Source organism: Phaenicophaeus curvirostris, chromosome 2 (genome assembly GCF_032191515.1).
Source record: "Phaenicophaeus curvirostris isolate KB17595 chromosome 2, BPBGC_Pcur_1.0, whole genome shotgun sequence".
Taxonomy (NCBI): domain Eukaryota; kingdom Metazoa; phylum Chordata; class Aves; order Cuculiformes; family Cuculidae; genus Phaenicophaeus; species Phaenicophaeus curvirostris.
Genome location: NC_091393.1, coordinates 126394179 through 126411876, shown reverse-complemented (window position 1 = coordinate 126411876; position 17698 = coordinate 126394179). Strand labels below are relative to the sequence as shown.

Here is a 17698-nt window from a genome sequence, read left to right as displayed (position 1 = left end):
CATCCTGGGCAGCACATCCTCGAGCAAGTGCCAAGGGAGAGAGATGGGTTGGGGGCTCAAAACTGAGGATCATTAGCAGTAAATGGTGGGAGATGTTGTTTTTCTTCCTCTCTTTCTTTCTCTCTTTCTTTCTCTGACTTTCTCCCTTTTCTCTATCTTTTCTTTCTTTCTGTTTCTTTCTGTCCTTCTTTCTCCCTCTTTCTTTTTCTTTATTACTTTCTCTTTTTTTCTATCCTCTCCTTTTTTCTCTCTTCCTTTGTCTCTCCTTTTCTTTTTTCTCTCTCTTCTCTCTCTTTCTTTCTCACCTCTCTTTCTTTCTCTCTCTTCTCTCTTTTTCTTTCTCACCACTCCTTCTTTCTCTCTCTTCTCTCTTTTTCTTTCTCACCACTCCTTCTTTCTTTCTCTTTCTTTCTCTCTTTCTCTCTCTTTTCTGTTTTTTTTTGGTTTGTTTTTTTAATTAAACCCTATGAAAAAGACATTGCAATTCGGTAGCAGACAAACAGGTGTGTGAGCAACAGGAGGGACAGACAGACACGCTGTGAAAGCAGAATATAGATTTTTTTGGTCCCTTTTCCATTAAGATTCTTTTAACTGGGGGTGGCATGGAAACAATGTACAGTATCTAGGACACAGTCACCTACAACCTTTATAGGGACAGCATGTGCTGGCACAGACCCCACTACAGGACACAGGCAGGAGGGTCTACCCTGCCCAGCATCCTTCCTCCCCAAGGGACTGTTGTAATCTAGGGACTGAAAATTCCATCTGCTTTCACAACGAGCTCAGAGGAAGAGTTCAGGGAGGGTTTTCCTGGGGGAGGGCAACTTGACACTCACTTTGTAGCAAGCAGCATGTTTTTCCTGGAGTGGAGGTCGCTGGGGTCCGTGTGCTGCCGGTTCAGGTACTCAGAAACAGCTTTGGCTGGGAACTCCGTTTCGCAGATGTACCCAAAATCCCGAGCTAAATGAACGGCCTCACCTGGAGGGAATGAGAGGGGGCATCAACACCTCCTGGGAATTCTGCTTTGCTCTAAAGGCTCGTGGTGGAGTGTGTTCCTGCAGCTGATTGTGCAGAACGGTGGGGAAAGTGCACACACAAATCACACATACACACGCAGTTTCTCTCTTTCACACGAACTGGGACAAATAAAAAGCAAGGAGAAACCTGTCCCAGAAGACAGAACAATCCATACTCCCATTACACCAGAGAAACCATTCCTGTCTCAACACAACTGCGCCCTAGCCAAGGTTTTACAGATGTGGACGCAACGATGATGCTCATGTCAGCTCTCTGCGGGGCTTTATACACACACTTGTTTATAAACAAACACAGAGAACTTGCATCATTATCACAGTCACCACCACAGCTGTAAAATGATGGAGATAACCTCATTTCTTCTGGTGGAAGATGTTAATTTGCTTTTTTAACTGACCACCGTGCAACAGGAGCTCCTCTATAAGGACAGCAACAAACGGCAACGTTTCTTCTGTGAAAAATAATAATCATTCTAGCTCAGATTGTCACTTTTCCTGCCGGCCTGGTTTCAGGTTTCTTGCCTGCAGAGGTTCGTGTCATGCAGCTCCTGCTGATGTTCCTCATCCCACGGGAAGAGGAGAGGAGCTGCAGAAAGGGGGGCAGGAGGAGGAGCGGGGGGAGAGCTCGGGGTGGGGGGGATTCCACCAGATTATGTCTCAGCCCCTCCGGAATAAAGCATCGAACCCTTTAAAGCAGCGCCTGAGGGACCAGGGGGAAGATTTCCCACCCGCCAAACAGGTAACTGCAGGACCGCGTTGTTTTTAGGGACCAGGAGCTGCCTCCCGACGCCACCTTCCGCCGTCCAGGGCTTCTGGCTAATCACCCGAGCGCCTAATGAGGGCGAGGGCAGGGTAGATGTCCAGCAGGTGCAGCTTCTTCCAAGCGAGGGGGAGATCCCTCAGGGGGAGCCGTCGATTTGCGAGGGAATCGGGGGGAAGGGGAGGGGACCGTGCGCCTCCCTGCACGTTGGAGATGGGTTCTAGCATCACTCCAGCCGCACGGGATGCAGGCACAGGGCAGTCCTCGCACCCCAAGGGCAGCACCCCCTTGCTCTGCACCCTCCCCAGGAGGAGCTCCCTCCCCCAGCCCCTGCTCAGCCAGCCTCCCCTCGGCTCCGCACTCTTATCGCTCTCACAACTCCATCCAAAAAGTGGGAAAGTTCATATCTAGCACAAACGCTTCTGCATGTTTATAAGCGGGAGAGATAAGAGGATTACTTCCACGCCTCTCGGTGTGCGTGTGTAATGTAGATACACATAATTCATAATTGCATCCATACCATTCCAGCTACGGGGTTTGGAGGAGGTCCAACCTCTCGTAGCGTAAACACGCACATGCCATAAATGTATTTAATGACTCTAAATTCTGCTTTTCAATAGGGGAACGATAAATCAAAGAAACACGCCAAACACCGAATTTATGTTAGTTGACTTGAAATGAGGTGAAACCGCAGCCTCCCCTTCGCTCTCTCCTTCCTCAGGTGCCTTTGGTCAGGTCTTGCCACCTTAACTGTGCTCTGTGACTCTCAAATTGCTCTCATTTCTTTGACAAAAACAAACTCAAGCAACAAGCCCTGTGTTATTTTTCCTCAGAGCCCTGTGGTTGCCATAAATAAGCTCGGGAGGAGCGAATTACCGGGAGGATGGAGCAGCCGTGGAGTCGCAGAGCACAGGCTGGAAATCAATAGCAGCGAGGACTGGGGCTGCCCTGCAAAACCACACACGGACAGACACAGACAGACACACAGACAGACTCATTCCTGTCACCGAGAGGAGTAAACGAGCCTCCAGCCAGCGCCTTCACCCTTGGGGATGGGACCTTTCACCCTGCTCAGCCTAACCCGCCCTGAATTTCCCCTCCGCAAGGTTTCCCCACCTCATCCTGAAAGTCTGGGGCAGTTTTAGGGATGTCAAACCCGAGCTGGGAGCAGGCAGGGGGGGACCCTCTTCTTACCTTCCACCAGGGAGGTGAGTAAAGTGACGTTTGCGGCCTTACGCCTGCCGGCTGGTAAATTCAAACCGATTTTTTCTAGCCTTTCTCGCAAAGATCTGCCCCCGTTTTTCGATTTGGCTCTAGAACCGCAAAGAAATGGAAATGGTGAGCAACCCCGCCGCCTTCCTGGGAGAAACGTTCAGTCTGTGCGGTCGCTGAAGCCTGGGGAGGGTTCCACTCGACGTTAAGGGCTTTGGGTGTGTTGAGTTCTGGTGGGTTTTGATGAGATTTGATTAATTTCTCCCAGGGTGGGAGTGGGGACGAGCCTGCTTTTCTCCCTATTATTTTATCCACGGAAATAAAATCGTGCCAGATAGTTAATGAGCAGGGTTCTGGTCTAGAGAGGAGACGGTTCCTCACTCGCCTTAGGTTGGAGTGAGGAGATGGGCAGGAAGGTGGGGGAATTCCTGAGTTATTCCAGGAAAAAGGCTGAATGGGGAAGAAGAATGGAAAACGGAGGCGTGGGGAGAAGGAGAGGGGAGAGCAGCAAACGGAAAGGCTCGAAGGGACAGCGTGTGCGCCTGTGGGTGCAGAGAAAAGGGGGAATATAGTTGGGAAACCTCAGGAAGCGCTTCGTGCGAGAGCGAGAGCTGCTGGGGGAAAGGGGATGCGGAGAGGCAGGAGAGATACGGGGGGGAGGCGAGCGCCTGGGGGGAGGTTTGAGGATCTGTGGGAGGTTGCCGAGAAGGGTGAATGAGGTGGGAAAGGCAGAGCCATCGTTCGGGCGCCCATACATGTGTAAATCCCCAGGGATGGAGCGGGGAGAGCTGTAGCATCCAAGATCAGCGCCCATCGCCAACATCTCTGGGTCCTCACTGAAATTATGGTGAGCAATTTGCAGTCACACTCTGCGACACGATAAGCCAGGCTGGCTCCATATAGGAGAAACAGGGCTGGGTGGCAGGATTGCAAGAGAGAAGCTCTCTATATTTCACCCGCTCTGAACCAAAAGCTTGTCTAAAATTTAGATTCGAGATAGGAACTGAAGTCAGCAGCAGCCAATGATTATGGCTCGAGCCACCTCCAGATGTCCGCTGAAGTTCAATAATGATGTTTCTTTACCTCGGTAATTATATTTGCCACAGAGCATCTCTGGGATGCTCTCCTGCTCCATTTGTGGCTGCGCAGACCGAGCAGGCAGGTCTGGCGGGGGTCACAGATAAACATTGATCACAGACACCCACGTGGAGCAGCATCTATTTTAGGAGACCCCGATTCCCCCGTGGATTTAGGGGTGAATGGCTTCATGGAGCAGGATTTTCCTCCTCCAGACACGGAGCTGGAGCCCTTAACGTCGCTACAGGTGGAGCTTTTGAGCAGAAAGAAAAAGAAAACCAAACCCAACAGGTTCATTTTAACACACCTCAGCGTTAACGGTGCCCAGCTGCTGCTACAAGAATTGACAAGATACTTATTTCTCTAAAATTAGCAACTTCTGAACAGGATTTGAAACGTATCTAGGGCCAAATTATTTTCATTCATTTCTGTCTCGAAGTTTTGCTTTAATTTCCAGTCTGGCATACATCTCACACGTAGAAAACGAACTCTTGTTCCCTCTCACCATTCCACTGGCCTGAGTGAACTCAGACCATAATCATGACCCTGTCCTGCCCAGAGACAGATCCTTAGCTCACATTTCCTACAGACCAGCCACACCGACCGTTCACAGTCCTCCTCTTACTGTAGTCGAGAAGTTAAAGGCTTTTCTCCCTGTTAGCCTTGCCAGCTGAGGACTTCGGAGCTTAACTTGTTCTTTGCAGAGTGGCAACCAGACCTCCAGGATACCCCTTGTTCCTCCTTTTCCTCAGCACCAATAATGCCAGCTCTTTCGAGGGCTCCAGTAAAACCCACCAGGGTATTAGAAGGTGATTCGCACGAATGTTAAACAGCAAAGACCTGAAGACCGACGGTCACTAATTCCCCTTAGCCACCTCCTCTAGATGGAGCATTGAGTTTCTGACCTCCAAAGCTATATATTGATGGCTTTTCTTTAGTCAAGTTCTCACCCACCTCCCAGGTTGTCTATTCATCCACTGCCCATTTCAGTGATGTCCTGTCTGTCACCATGGTAATTGCCTTATCAGAGAACTTAGAGATTTATCTAGGTTCATCCCGCACCATCTAACTGCAACGTGGCCTTCAGGGCACCTTGTTTTGCCCAATTTCTTAGAGACGTGTGAGGAGAAGGAGAAAAAAATAGAAAGTGCGCACGTAGGAGAGTTTCATGTCTCTATTCCCTCATTTTGAGAAGTTTTGATGGAAAATACGCAAGGCTAGACCTTTCCCTGCTCTCCGCGTGGCCATCACAATGTCTGGACTCAGAATATTTTCACCTCATCCTGAACGCTACCCAAACACACAGTGACAACGAGATCAATACGTGTTTGCAATCATCTCGATTAACCCTTTGTGGTGCACACATGGGTGCCCCCACGCAGCGGCAGGTTCCCACGCTGCCCCAGCCTCTCTTACCTTCTGAGAACTCCTCCTAGGAGGGATGCGTTCAGACACTCGGGAGGGGAAAGGCGTCTTTGAACTTCTCCCACCGTTACTTTATACTTTGAAGTTGAACTAAGCAAAGACAAGCGGCCGGGTACAGAGCAAAACACCTCCCCGGTGTTGACTGAAATTCCACCCAGGAAGCCATCCTTGTTCATCATCAAAGAGGTAACGGATTTCGGAGGAACTGGAACTAGAAAAGGGGAAGAGGGGAGAAAGAGAAACCATCACGCCAGGAAGGAGCACAGGGTAACCACAGTCTCTTCCGACATGCACAGAACAGCAAAATGAAAGGGAATTTTGAATCTCTGGCTACCTCCAGCAACCTAAAGGGTGCTGCTCCCCCAACCTCAAGGAAACAGCTCCATGGATGATGGATGGAGAGGAGGGTGGTGCAGTACAGCCTCTATACAGGGTTTGAGCATTGGGGAAGAAAATACGTATTGGCAAGCACCTGGCAACTTTCGGGTTTGAGCCTGTGTCTCACCCAGAGCCCCCCGATGCCTTTTGTACAACGGACAGCGCCTCTCTGGAGGGGAAACAAAAAAGGACAGTTTACTTTTTTTACTGATGTTTCCATTACTGCTAAGCAGAGCCAGGAATAAATTCAGTAGACGAAGAGAGTTGCTGTCTTAAGTAAGTATCAAGGCTGGAGGACACAGCAACCAGAAGACAGCTCTGTTATTGCTTTGTGGTTTTATTAAGTCTGGTTTATGAAATAAAATGAGTCTTTTCCTTCAGAGAAAAAAAAAAAAAAGAAAAAAAGGAAAATAACACCAGAAAGAAAAAATTAAAAAGCCTGGTCTAACCATTGCGTTTACCTTCATCATATTGTGCTGTCCGTGAAGCAAGAAAAACTCTTCCCCCTCCCCCCCTAAATAAAACCGATCTAAGTACTATAACATATTTAATGGTAGTTACGGAGGGAGGGGGGACAAAACATAACAATAAAGCGAAACTAAACAAATCAAACCCACGCTGCTCTGTCTACAATAAAAAACATGTATTTCTTTCCTTTGGGAAAATAGTGAGGTTATTTTAAAACCAACCATGAGCATTACAATGAAGAAACTCCTATAACGGCGACCAGGCACAATAATAAACCAACAAACAAAAAATAAACTAAACTTAACGCGAGAGCAATTCCCCCGTGACATGAGCTTTGTTTACAAATGCGCTTAAATAGCTGCCTCATAATTGTGTGTAACTGTTATGATTTACAGCAGGTGCTCTAATCAATCAACCAATCACTTTAATTTATAGGGAGCCTCGCTGCATTTTCCCAGTTGTTTCATTTCTGCAAGTAATTGATAACAAACCGTAGTTATGGTATGTTTTATGCAGGAGTTAATAAGAGCTGACAGCTGCTGCTTCCTCTCGGAATCGCTGCGACTCGCTCTTTCCTTACGGAAAATACACCCCGAATCGGGTTTTTTTGCTGGGGGTGGTGGAGTCCGGGCGTGTTTCGGGGGAGAAAACTAATTGCTAACACACCCTCGTCGAGCAGATTCTACCTCACAGCCTCCCGTTTCCATTCAATCAATTGTAAAACCAACCCGGCAAATAATAGGGTTCTATTGTGCACATATGCCAGCTATTTAGGTGGTTATAACACACGTCAGTTAAGTCATAAAAACCCTGTTTATTTGCAACATATCTGAAGAATCAAACCATTAGCGTTGAGGGGGCATTTAAGTCGTCTGGAGCTGCTAAACAATAAGATCGGGTATCCTAATATATTACCAAGTGCTAACTACTGGGCAATTGCCAATTTTATAACCTCAGCGCACGGAATAGACACCACCGTGTTCCACTGTTTTTATTACAGATCGTTTCCTACCGCCAGACCAGACCCCCACAATAAAACCTCTATAACAGCCCAAAACCAAGAGGCATGTCGATCTGAGATGTACATATCGCTTCGTACGCCTTGTGTACAGTCTCCAGTATAAACAAATTATTTCGAGTGGCTTTACTCCAGGGAATCGGAAAGTGAAATGGATTCCTATTTCTCTATTATTTTTAGCCGGGCCCTTTATGCAGCTCATAAAGGCGGTTTCAAACAGCTTGAGAACGGCACAGAAACAGTTATAAAAGAGTTAGAGGTCCGCTCCTGCTTTCGTTGCTATTAATAGGATTTTCCTCCCATTGATTCTACAGGAAAAGACTCTTTAGGGGTATCAGAGGCAGCGATGGAAGAGAAAAAAAAAAATGAGTCTCTCTCTCTCTTTCCCTCTTTACACACAGATCTGTCGCTTCGATGCACGAGGTTCTGCAACGTCATTCGAGGGGAGCATCAAGAAAAAGTTAAATCCCCACGCAAGTTGGGTTAAAGCGGAGGCACCTGACAGCTCCTCCCGGCTGGTGGTTCCCTCTGGCCAAGCACCGGGCCGGGAACACCTCGGCCGTGGTTATATTTAGTGACCGGTTTATCAGGTCACTGTCCAGTGAACTGAGAAATTAAACAAGAGGCAGCAATTCCACGGCCATCTGATCTTAGCCCAAACTCACTAAAGAGAGAGAGGGGGACCCGTGCAGCGCTTAAATGTCCCTCACCCCACTCGCTTTGGCCTTTCGGAGAGCTGATTACATTAGTTAACCTTTGAAATCTGGGGGTTTACCTGCTCAGTGTTTTCCTTTTCCCTGCAAATTGCAGTTGGGAAGCAGGCTGGCTCCCTTCCCAGCTCTGCTGAGAGCTCCTCAGCTATTGTTCCTGCCACTGCCTCCCCGAAAAGGACTCCATGAACATACCCATCAGCTGGAGTTTAACTCCAACCCCATTTTAGAAGCTTTCCAGGCGGTGTAAGCATATCTATTGCAATTTCATAGCTTCAGAGAGATGTATTCTATCTAGACTCTATATCTTCTGTAAATTACCTAATGCTGCCTCAAAAAAGTGTTTGCCATGGAATGAATTATCTCTATCTATATCATATCTATATGTTTATCACGACTGTAGCTTTTCAGACGTTACCAGAGATAATATAACGTGGAGATTTTAGTGGGTGAACACAGACACATCCGTGTGTGCAGCTGCGTGTGTCAGATCCCTGAGTGTGTGTCAATAAACTGCAAAGCACAGTGTATTTTTGGTTGATGTCAACTTTCCCAGTTGGTCAGGAGTTGCCACAACTGCTGAAATAATACAGAATAACACACAGGGACACACGCAGCATCCCCACCACTTCGGCTTTAACTTTATGCCATCCAGTCCTTGTGAACCCCAGCAGAAACTGTCCACGTTTTCCTTCACTCCAAACTCTGTTCTGTGTGAGAGAGAGCGTTCACAGATACATAGTGCCCCCTTCCAAAGTCTCTCCCTTCTCTCTCTCCTTTATTTCTCTTTCCCTCTCTCCTCTCTTTTTAACCCCATTCTCCTTATCTAGCCCTTTCTTTCTCTCTTTCACTTTATTTTCTTTCTCTCTCCCTCTTTCTTATTTTCTTTCTCTCTCCCTCCTCTCTCTCTTCCTCTCTCTCCCTCTCCATCTCTTTTATCTCACTCCCTCCTTCTCTCTCTTCCTCCCTCTCTCCTTCTCTCCTCTCTCTTTCCATCTTTTATGTCTCTCCCTCCTTCTCTTTTCTCTCTCTCCCTCCTTCTCTCTCTTCCTCTCTTTCTCCATCTCTTTTATTTCTCTCCCTCCTTGTGTCTCTCTTCCTCTCTCTCTATCTCTCCATCTCTTTTCTCTCTCCCTCCTTGTCTCTCTCTCTTCTTCTCTCTCTCCTTCTCTTTTTTCCCTCTCTCCTTCTCTCCCTGTGGTTACTTCCAGCTCCTTTGTCATTTCTCCCCCTTCCATTTCTCTTCAGCTTATCAATAAACCGGGAGAGCAACAGTAGCCGCTTGATTTGTTAGTAATTATAAGCACAGTGCTCCTGCAAACGGGATCTCTAGATGAGTGAGATCGCTTTAAAACGACAGCAGGAAATGGTGGGGAAATGGAGCATGGCGAAACCCAGCGTGAAGCTTTCAGTTCTTTACATGTTTACAATTTTCTGTGCATACATTAAGTCTTAGGGTTTTTTTTGGTGGCGGTTCTCTGCTGGGTTGCTCTCCGCCAACGCGTGAAAATGCGCGCAAATGCACGCGGACAGGAGGAAATGGGAGTAACCACACTAAAAATAAGCAAATAAATAGGATTATGTCTTAAAAATAGCTGAATAGAGAGGCTTTAAGCTGTGGATATCGCTGTCATAACCCTGGTGAATAACATTATAGTCAATCAGTCAATCAATTAATCAGAAGAAGTGTTTCTTATGTTTATTACTAACAAACTTACTGCTAATGAGCTATAGAAGTGCCTTCACTTTTTTTTTTTTTTTTTTTTTTTTTTTTAAATCTACCTACTGGACGTGAAATGTGTAAAAAGTTCTTTGTCGTTTCTAACAACAGGACTTTGTTGTCACTCACTGGTGGTTTGTTCTGACTTGGTAGCTAAACCGAGCAGGTCAAGGGATGGCGCCTCAGCCATTGCCACTAAAAGACTCCGTTATTTTAATTTTAATGAATAAATACACAAAATGTGCGTTCATGTTCCCTTCCCTCCTGTCCCTCTCGTCTCCTCCTCTTCCACCCTCCCTCTCCTCCATCGCAGCCCCTTTTCCCTGGAAGCTGGGGCTAAATTTCAATGTGAAACATATTCCCTCGAAGTCGTTTTGCATTCAATTAAAGTGGCTCTTAAGGTTCAGTGGGTAATCCGGGAAAAAGCACGGAACCGACTGGCAATGAAACACCATCCTCGACTCCAGATCTATCACCTGGAAAGCTGAGGCCAGGGTGTTTGCAGTTAATCATTTATCCGGATACTTCAGGAAAGGGCGAGGAGGATCCTTATGCTGCATTATTGAGATTAAAAAAAAAATGTCAAGGCACCTCCTCTCGTCTGTTTTTTTTTAAATAATTTTAAAATAATAGGAACGAGAGAAGGTGTTAGCAAGGAGAGGCTGCATTAAGGTGCCAGGGGTACAATGCTCTTTTGTGCTAAATCAGATGCGAGAGCGCACACGAAGCGGCTGCAAGTAAATAAACACATCAGGATAATTTTAAGGTCACTGACTGTGCCCCAGAGTCACAAAAAATTAACTTGGGACTCGGGCCACGCAGGGTTTTGCAAGAGGACAACTTGTTTCTCCCTAGCCGGTGCCAAGCAGATTGGAAATGAGCAGCTGACAAGCAGACCTGCTCTTTTATTCCTGACACACGGGGAAACCCTTCACTTCAGCAGAGAAAGGCCTCAAAACGTGCAGCCGGTAAGCTCTTAAAACCGAGTTAAATCTGGTATTAATGCTCTTGGTGATTATTATCATCGTGATGATTTATCTGGTTCCTTCCCTCCCACTCCCACCACCCAAATCCTAATGGAACTAGGAGCTAACGATGATTTTTTAATGTCTTGTTGGATTTTTAGGCTGTTAATGTACCGCATCCTTCTCATTATTAGTTTATTGATTGTTCATTGACCAGCCCCCTTCAAATCGTATTAACCACCCTCTGCCACTTGAGATTAGAGGAGTTTAAAAAGCACCTTTCATTATTCCAGCCACCACGGCGAGTTCAGGCTTGGTGGCTTAATGCTCGCTCTAATGGGGCAGCGAAGAGAGGGGCCACGGTCCCTGCCTAGTGCATTAATAGCTCAAAGGGGGCTAATACAGAAAATTAGCCTTAAACGAGCTCTGGAGATCTCCAAATGAAAGAGCCATTTATCACGCTGGCTACCTTCACTCCACTCGTTTGCTCTCTCTACTGGGAACAACTCATTTCCTCTTAACTAAATTACTTCAGAAATGTCAAGTAAGCTCTGATAGCAAACATAACAAGGGACTGTGTGTACGTGATCTGCTGTGCGGGATCGATACGCGAAATAAATCGATACCCGTCTATCAATCCCTCTATAATTTCCTTAATATTTTGGGCAACCTTGTTGCACAGAGAGATAATTCCCTCTGCAGGTCTCACAGACCATGAAGAAACAGGCACAGTCTGGCTTACACGATTAAGTTTAGACTTCAAGTTCGCATCATACTTTTTCTCTACGTTGTAATTAAAACATTTTAAGAAATAAAGTGGGGCTTGATGAATAGATACACTCCAATCCTCTCCTAGCAAATATGTAGCACAGGGAGTGCTCTACTGCACAGCAATCAGGCAATATCTGTCTATCTCTCTATCTATCTATCCATCCATCCATCCACCCACCCACCTATCCATCTATCTGTCCATCCATCCACCTATCCATCTATCTATTTATCTATCCATCTATCTACCCATCCATCTATCCATCCATCCACCTATCCATCTATCTATTTATCTATCTATCCATCTACCCATCCATCTATCCCTCTATCCATCCAACTATCGATGCCATCCGCCTGTCACAGCAACTTCCAGAGTTTGAATAACTTGTTCTCACTTTAAATTACACCCTCACGGTTGCAAACTGCAGGGAGCAAAGCGATATCCATGCTGAGCCCTCTCTGTGCTGCTCCTTCTCTCGTTCTGATCACATATTGTCCCCCAGAAATGTGCCCCGCTATTTATTACCAGTTTCTCTCCCTCCGCACCCAGGAAATTCCCTGTGCAAGAAAAAAAAAAAAAAGAAACTGAGCTCACAATGTCCCTTTCATGCTGGAAAGTTTCTTAGAGCTCAGCGTTACTTCCAAGGAAGAAAACCCTCCTCCAGCGACTTTAAAACAGCCGCAGACGGATCTCGGGATCTTTTTGGGTAAGCTAATTTCCAAAGTGCATGCGTGTCCTGTTCATCACGGATGATAACCCCGAGAGGTCTCTCCCGGGGCGCTGCGATGCCCAATGAGCGCATCTCCTCCTCTCCCCAACGCGCACAGTTGTCAATATTCACATTTCGGTGCTACCCGCTCTCTCACGGCTCCGCTCAGCGCGCACATCAAATATCTCTGCCCTCCTCCTCCTCTGGGGGAGGAAGAGACGCAGGCAGAGGGGGGGAGGAGAGGATTTGGGGCTGGGAGAGCAACAGAAACGTTCTGAGAAAAAAAAAACCCCACATTCCCATAAGGGAAAAGAGGAGCACGGAGCCACCTTAGAAAGGAGTCTCTCCACCACAAATCAAGCACCAATTAATCAAATACACCCGAGAGGAAACATCGTGTATGAGGTGTCAAGCGGGGGTGGAGAGGGGAGGGGAGAGAGGAGAAAAATACAATCAAAAATACAGCTAAACGCCATCAGGTTACGGGGCCCGAGCTCAAAATCTACTCAGCCTTCCAACTGAATCAAAACAGGAAAAGCAACTTTTTCTTTTTTTTTTTTTTTTTTTAGCAGGTATGATTTTTCCGTTTCTCAGAAACACCTTCGACTTTCCGCCTCGTGCTCAGAAAAGCTGCTGCTCGGGTCCCCGAACATTCACCGCCCTCCCTCAAACAAGCAGCACCCGATCGTGGGGGTGAAAGAGGGACTGTACGCGAGGATTTAAATTAAAAGACAATAAATACACGGGAGGAACTCCTGCCGCCTCGAACACATTTTAAATAAACACCTTCCCTGTTATTTTGCTTTACGCTCTGAAAGATCATCCCTATTAAAGCGTTTGTGAGCGTTTGACAAATAATAAGGTCCCGGAGATAAGTGCCGCTGATAGTTAAGCATAAGGGACAGCATTTCCAAGCCTCGTCTCTGGTGCTTAAAATTGAATCTAGAAATAGAAACTCCTTAGATAATTAAAGATAGCTTCCCCTCCATTTGCAGCGTGTGATCTGTTTAATGTCTATCAGCAGAACACACCAGCAATCGCCCAGCATCTTCGAGGGGCTGTCAGAGAAACGCAAAAAAATTAAGCAGCTGCAATACGCCCGAAATGAGTTATTGTAATTACATTTAATTAGTTTAATTAGTTAATTATTTTGCTTACAGCTGTACGAGAGACTGCAAACATTTGTTAATATCACATTCCCTGAAACAGTATGGGGTGATGCTGCAGTTACACTAAATCATGCGCGCGTATGCAGGGAGGTTTAAAAAATGGGGAAGGGGGGACTCTGAGAGGAAGGGGGGAAGGGGGTCGGGGCTGCCTTTCTTTCCACAGGCAGTTCTTCCTCTCCCCTTCATGTTCGATTCGCCTGGGAAACGCGTTTTAAGCCCCGAGGGGAAGCATCCCCCTTCCCCCACTCAAACCAAGGGGTCCCCATCGAGGACCACGAGGGGGAAAGAGGAGGGGACGGTGGAAGCTGCATCTGAGCACGGGGTGAGCCATGAGAGAGCGTGTGTGTAATTAAACCCTTCGAAGGACGGGGGAGGGGGAAATGGGCGCTCTTCCTTCCACATCCCTCTCCTTTTCCCTTCCCTCTATCTGCCGATCCAATCAGCTGCTCATCCTGCTGCCACGAGTGACTCCTTCCCGGATAAATTCATCGCCCCAAAGTAAAAATATATATCATGAAGATATTGCCACGCAGTAAAAGTTTGTCTAGCTTGTTGGAATAATCCATACCTTTTTTAATGACAGACTGGTCCAATAAGTTCATACCGCTGTTATTGGCATCTTCAACTGACTGTGGATATAAAAACATCACTATTCAAATTGACTGGATATTAAAGAATCGCGTACATAAATCATGTCATCCCAAACTGGAGTTTCTGTTATTTCCATTTATATTAATTCACTGAGGGAGGGGGGATTTATTACTATTATATCTATTATTATTCTGCAAAATAGACAAGGAAATGAAATTCTTACAAATTATAAGGTCTTCTAATAATAAAAAAAAAGAGGTGTGAAACATATGGGGTTGCAATACTGGTTTTGTCATCTTATAAAACATAGATACAGCATAGACTTTTTTGCATTCGATAAAGCCCTATATTTCTTCCTTTGGAAATCTGGCAATTTGGCAACATCTGCAAGATCTATTGCACGACATAAATGAACACGATTAAGGACAATTTAAATACTTAAATTCTCCCTCCCCTTCTCTCTCCCTCCTTCCCCTCCCCCCCTTCTTTTTTTTTTTTTGTTTGTTTGTTTAACCCTCCTACATCTTAATAATTCAAGGACCATTTACTTTTTATATATAATAGTTTACGTTATGGACTTTTAATTAAAGCCTGAGCAATCCGGAGCACAGCACAAAACCCACATGGTGTAGGGTGCAAGCAGAAAGAGATTTACAGCTCCCGAGGTCGCTTCTACCTCCTGGATCAGTGGGGACGGGGAGCAGGGATGCTCATTATCAAAACTATGAACTATCAAACCGATGGCTTAGGAAAACCCTCCCTATTTCCTCTCCAAAGCCTTTCCCTCCCTCTTTTTTTTCCCCCTCCATGTCCTTTCTTTCCAGCCCGCACACCTGTTATTGCGGAATTAACTTCTTCAGCAGGGAAGAGAACAAAGACGGGCACAGAGGGCAGAGAAAACGTTGGGTTTGGTTTCCCAGCGCCAAAGTGGGATGTACAGGAGACAAACAAACCAAAAGTACCGCTGAGGGCACAGCAGAACCGTCTCCCAAAGAGAGGAGGTGCCATAAGAGCAATTGATTGCAGAATCGCGACAGGCTCCGTGTCAGGATAAATTCAGGGTTTCAGAGAGAGGGAGGACCTGCGGGTTTCTTGGGTTTATTATTTGATTTTTCTCGTCACTAAGTAGATTTGGGGGGGGTTCCGGGTTTTAACATTATTTTTTCTCTGATAAAGGAAACACCTTTACAGCAAAGCAATGATTTTCTTGCCTGTTCTAACTCCATCTGTGCTGCACAGAGAGGCTGAGCTTATCCAGCCCTCATCTCCATCTCTCTTTGCTCAGCAGAGGCGTTCGAGATGGAATATGGTTTGATGGTCTCACAGGTCTTTTCCAATCAAGGAATTCTATGGTTCTATGATTTGGGAGAGAACTACACCTTCTCAAATTGGGACGCAACAACACTTTCTGTGAGATCTCCCCTTTCATTTTCCCTGAACCCACGCTGGAAGGAGCGCTCTGTGGCTCCTTCTGCTGCGTGTGTGTGTGCGGCTGGGTCTCTCCCTCCTAATCAATAGGCTGCGTACCTAAAGGGCACAAAATTAAATTACAGAGCCTTCCCTCCTCTTCCTCAGCGGCTCACAGAGAGTGATGCTGAGCACAGCCCGCAACCTGCGATGCTCCTGGCTGGCACAGAACCCGAGCTAAATACCTATCGCCATCTTCCCTTTGCTGTTTCTTCTCTTTGCTGCTTCTTCCCTTTGCTGCTTCTTTTTTTCCCCTCCTTATCTCACCTTATCTCTGGAGCGGAGGGCTGCGCGCTCGCTTTATGTGCGTGCGCGCACCCCGCTCGCTCCATCAGCAACGTGGGTTAGTTGTTGTAGTTAATGAGAAGACTCCTGTCTGATTTTCTATCTAATTACGCCCTCCTGCTGGGTTTTTGTACAGGATATTCGCTCAGCATGCTGGCAGTTAATAGTCACAGAGAGGATCGTAAAGATTTAATTAGGACTGCATGCGGAAACGTGGAAAAACAACTCAGACTTTTAATTACTAGACTTCTTTAGTTAAAAGTGATACCAGGGGTTACTTTATAAGAGACTTGGGTGTTTTGGTGTAACTTAACTTTCCGTGCCTCTAGGTAGCTCATAGGAGAGGGGATGGCAGTGAGAGTGAGGAGGAGGAGTGTTTGCAGGGAGGGGAAAGGTGATGAGCTTCCAGACATACTTAGAAAATCTGGAGAGTAAGATTCCCCTCCCTCTCCTCCTCCAATAATCTGATAGCTCGGAGTTTCCTGAACACCATAAATACAACTTATTCAACAGCTGCGGATCATCCGAGGAAAAAAAACACCCCGAAGACTGATCTTTTTGTTTTCCTTTAGAGAATCTGGATTTCCCCCTGTATATTCTCTTTATCCTCTCTTTTAGCAGCAAAACTCCGCTTTCGCCTAGCCAGCGAGGAGGAAAAAAAAGAAACCCTGGAGACGCAAGGGTGGTTTTCAGAGCCCCTATTAGAAGATGCAAATTTGTTTTCAATAGCTGGGTCTCGGCTTCTCTGTTCCCTGTCTGAGGGCTGTAAATCGCAGATTGAAAATTCCTCTCGAAAGGGGCGGTAATAGGGATACAACCCGTCCTGTTTACAATAACAGAGCGCTATCGTGTTACAATCACTTAATTCTACCCCTGGACAATGGCTCACACATGGTCTGGGTTTGGTGTTTATAAAATAACCGCTGTTTCTCTCTGTCACGCACTCTTTTCCTCTGCCTCGTTCTCCCTGGTCAGCCCAGACCCTTCTCACGGCATAGATGAGACACACATCTTTTTTCTTTTTTTTCCCCAACTGTATCCCTAGACATCAGTTCAACTTTCTGGACTGCTAAAAACAAACAAATAAATAGGGAAAAAACAACCCCAACCTTATTTAAGACCCTTCCTGGAAATTCTCCCTAGCGTTGGGGGATAATATGTCTCCGAAATAGGAATCCTGGAAGCCAGAGGGGATTCCTTGAATCCAGGCTAAACCCATATTAAAAATCAGGGTGGAAAACTGCCCAACTTCATCTGTCTTTAGGGAGGGGGCAAGAACAGAAAAAAAGCTGGGCTGCTTTGCCTCCTGCCTGTGCTAACTTGCAGTTGGACACTTCTTCCTTCACGTGTTTCTCCCTGGGACACCCTCCTCTCCCTCTTCTCCTCCTCCCCCAGCCTTGAGACCAGCCCCCCCGCCGCCTCAGCCCCCCAAACCGAGAACCTCAGCCCAGCTGGTTCGCAGCATCCTCTGCCCTGGCCCATCCCCATCCCCATCCCATCTCGGGTGCGGGGAGGTGCCCTGCCCGCAGAAGGAAAAGGAAAAGGGAAGAAGAGCAGCTTAATTTGAGCTGAGAAGGACTTCTCCTTCTCTCTTCTTTCTCCTTCTTTCTCTTTTTCTCTCTTTCTCCCTCCCTCCTCCCTGCTTTTCTTTTTTACTTCTATCTCCCTTCTCTTTTTCCACCTTTTCTTCTCTTTTTTTTTCCCTCTCTAGCTTTTCTACTTTGTCTTTCGCTTTCTTTTCGTTCTTTTTCGTCTTTTTTTTTTCTTTTTATCCCTTTCCTCTTCTCTCTTTCTCTCTTTCTCACAAGAGCGAACAACCGGCAGCTTTTCTTTGGGGAAAGTGTAATTACCAAAGCACAAACTGTACTTAACGACTGTGGGTTGCGGAGAGAAAGAGGGAGAGCGATCCCCTTCCTGCACTCACAGAGGTAAAACTCGCCT

The 17698-nt window shown here is 46.5% G+C and overlaps 1 protein-coding gene across 6 annotated transcripts in view; it reads right to left on the bottom strand.

The window, feature by feature from the left end:
• The window catches only part of TFAP2B (transcription factor AP-2 beta), a 29877-nt gene that overhangs the window by 4698 nt on the left and 7481 nt on the right, over window positions 1-17698 (bottom strand). For 3 of the 6 annotated variants that reach the window (XM_069850781.1, XM_069850780.1, XM_069850782.1), the window contains 5 exons: window positions 13983-14043; window positions 5981-6055; window positions 5500-5719; window positions 2989-3107; window positions 837-978 (listed from right to left, as the gene is read on the bottom strand). In XM_069850781.1, the coding sequence (XP_069706882.1) occupies window positions 837-978; window positions 2989-3107; window positions 5500-5719; window positions 5981-6055; window positions 13983-14043 (617 nt within the window). The remainder of the gene's footprint in view (window positions 1-836; window positions 979-2988; window positions 3108-5499; window positions 5720-5980; window positions 6056-13982; window positions 14044-17698) is intronic. The other 3 variants (XM_069850785.1, XM_069850783.1, XM_069850784.1) reach the window with 1 other exon arrangement.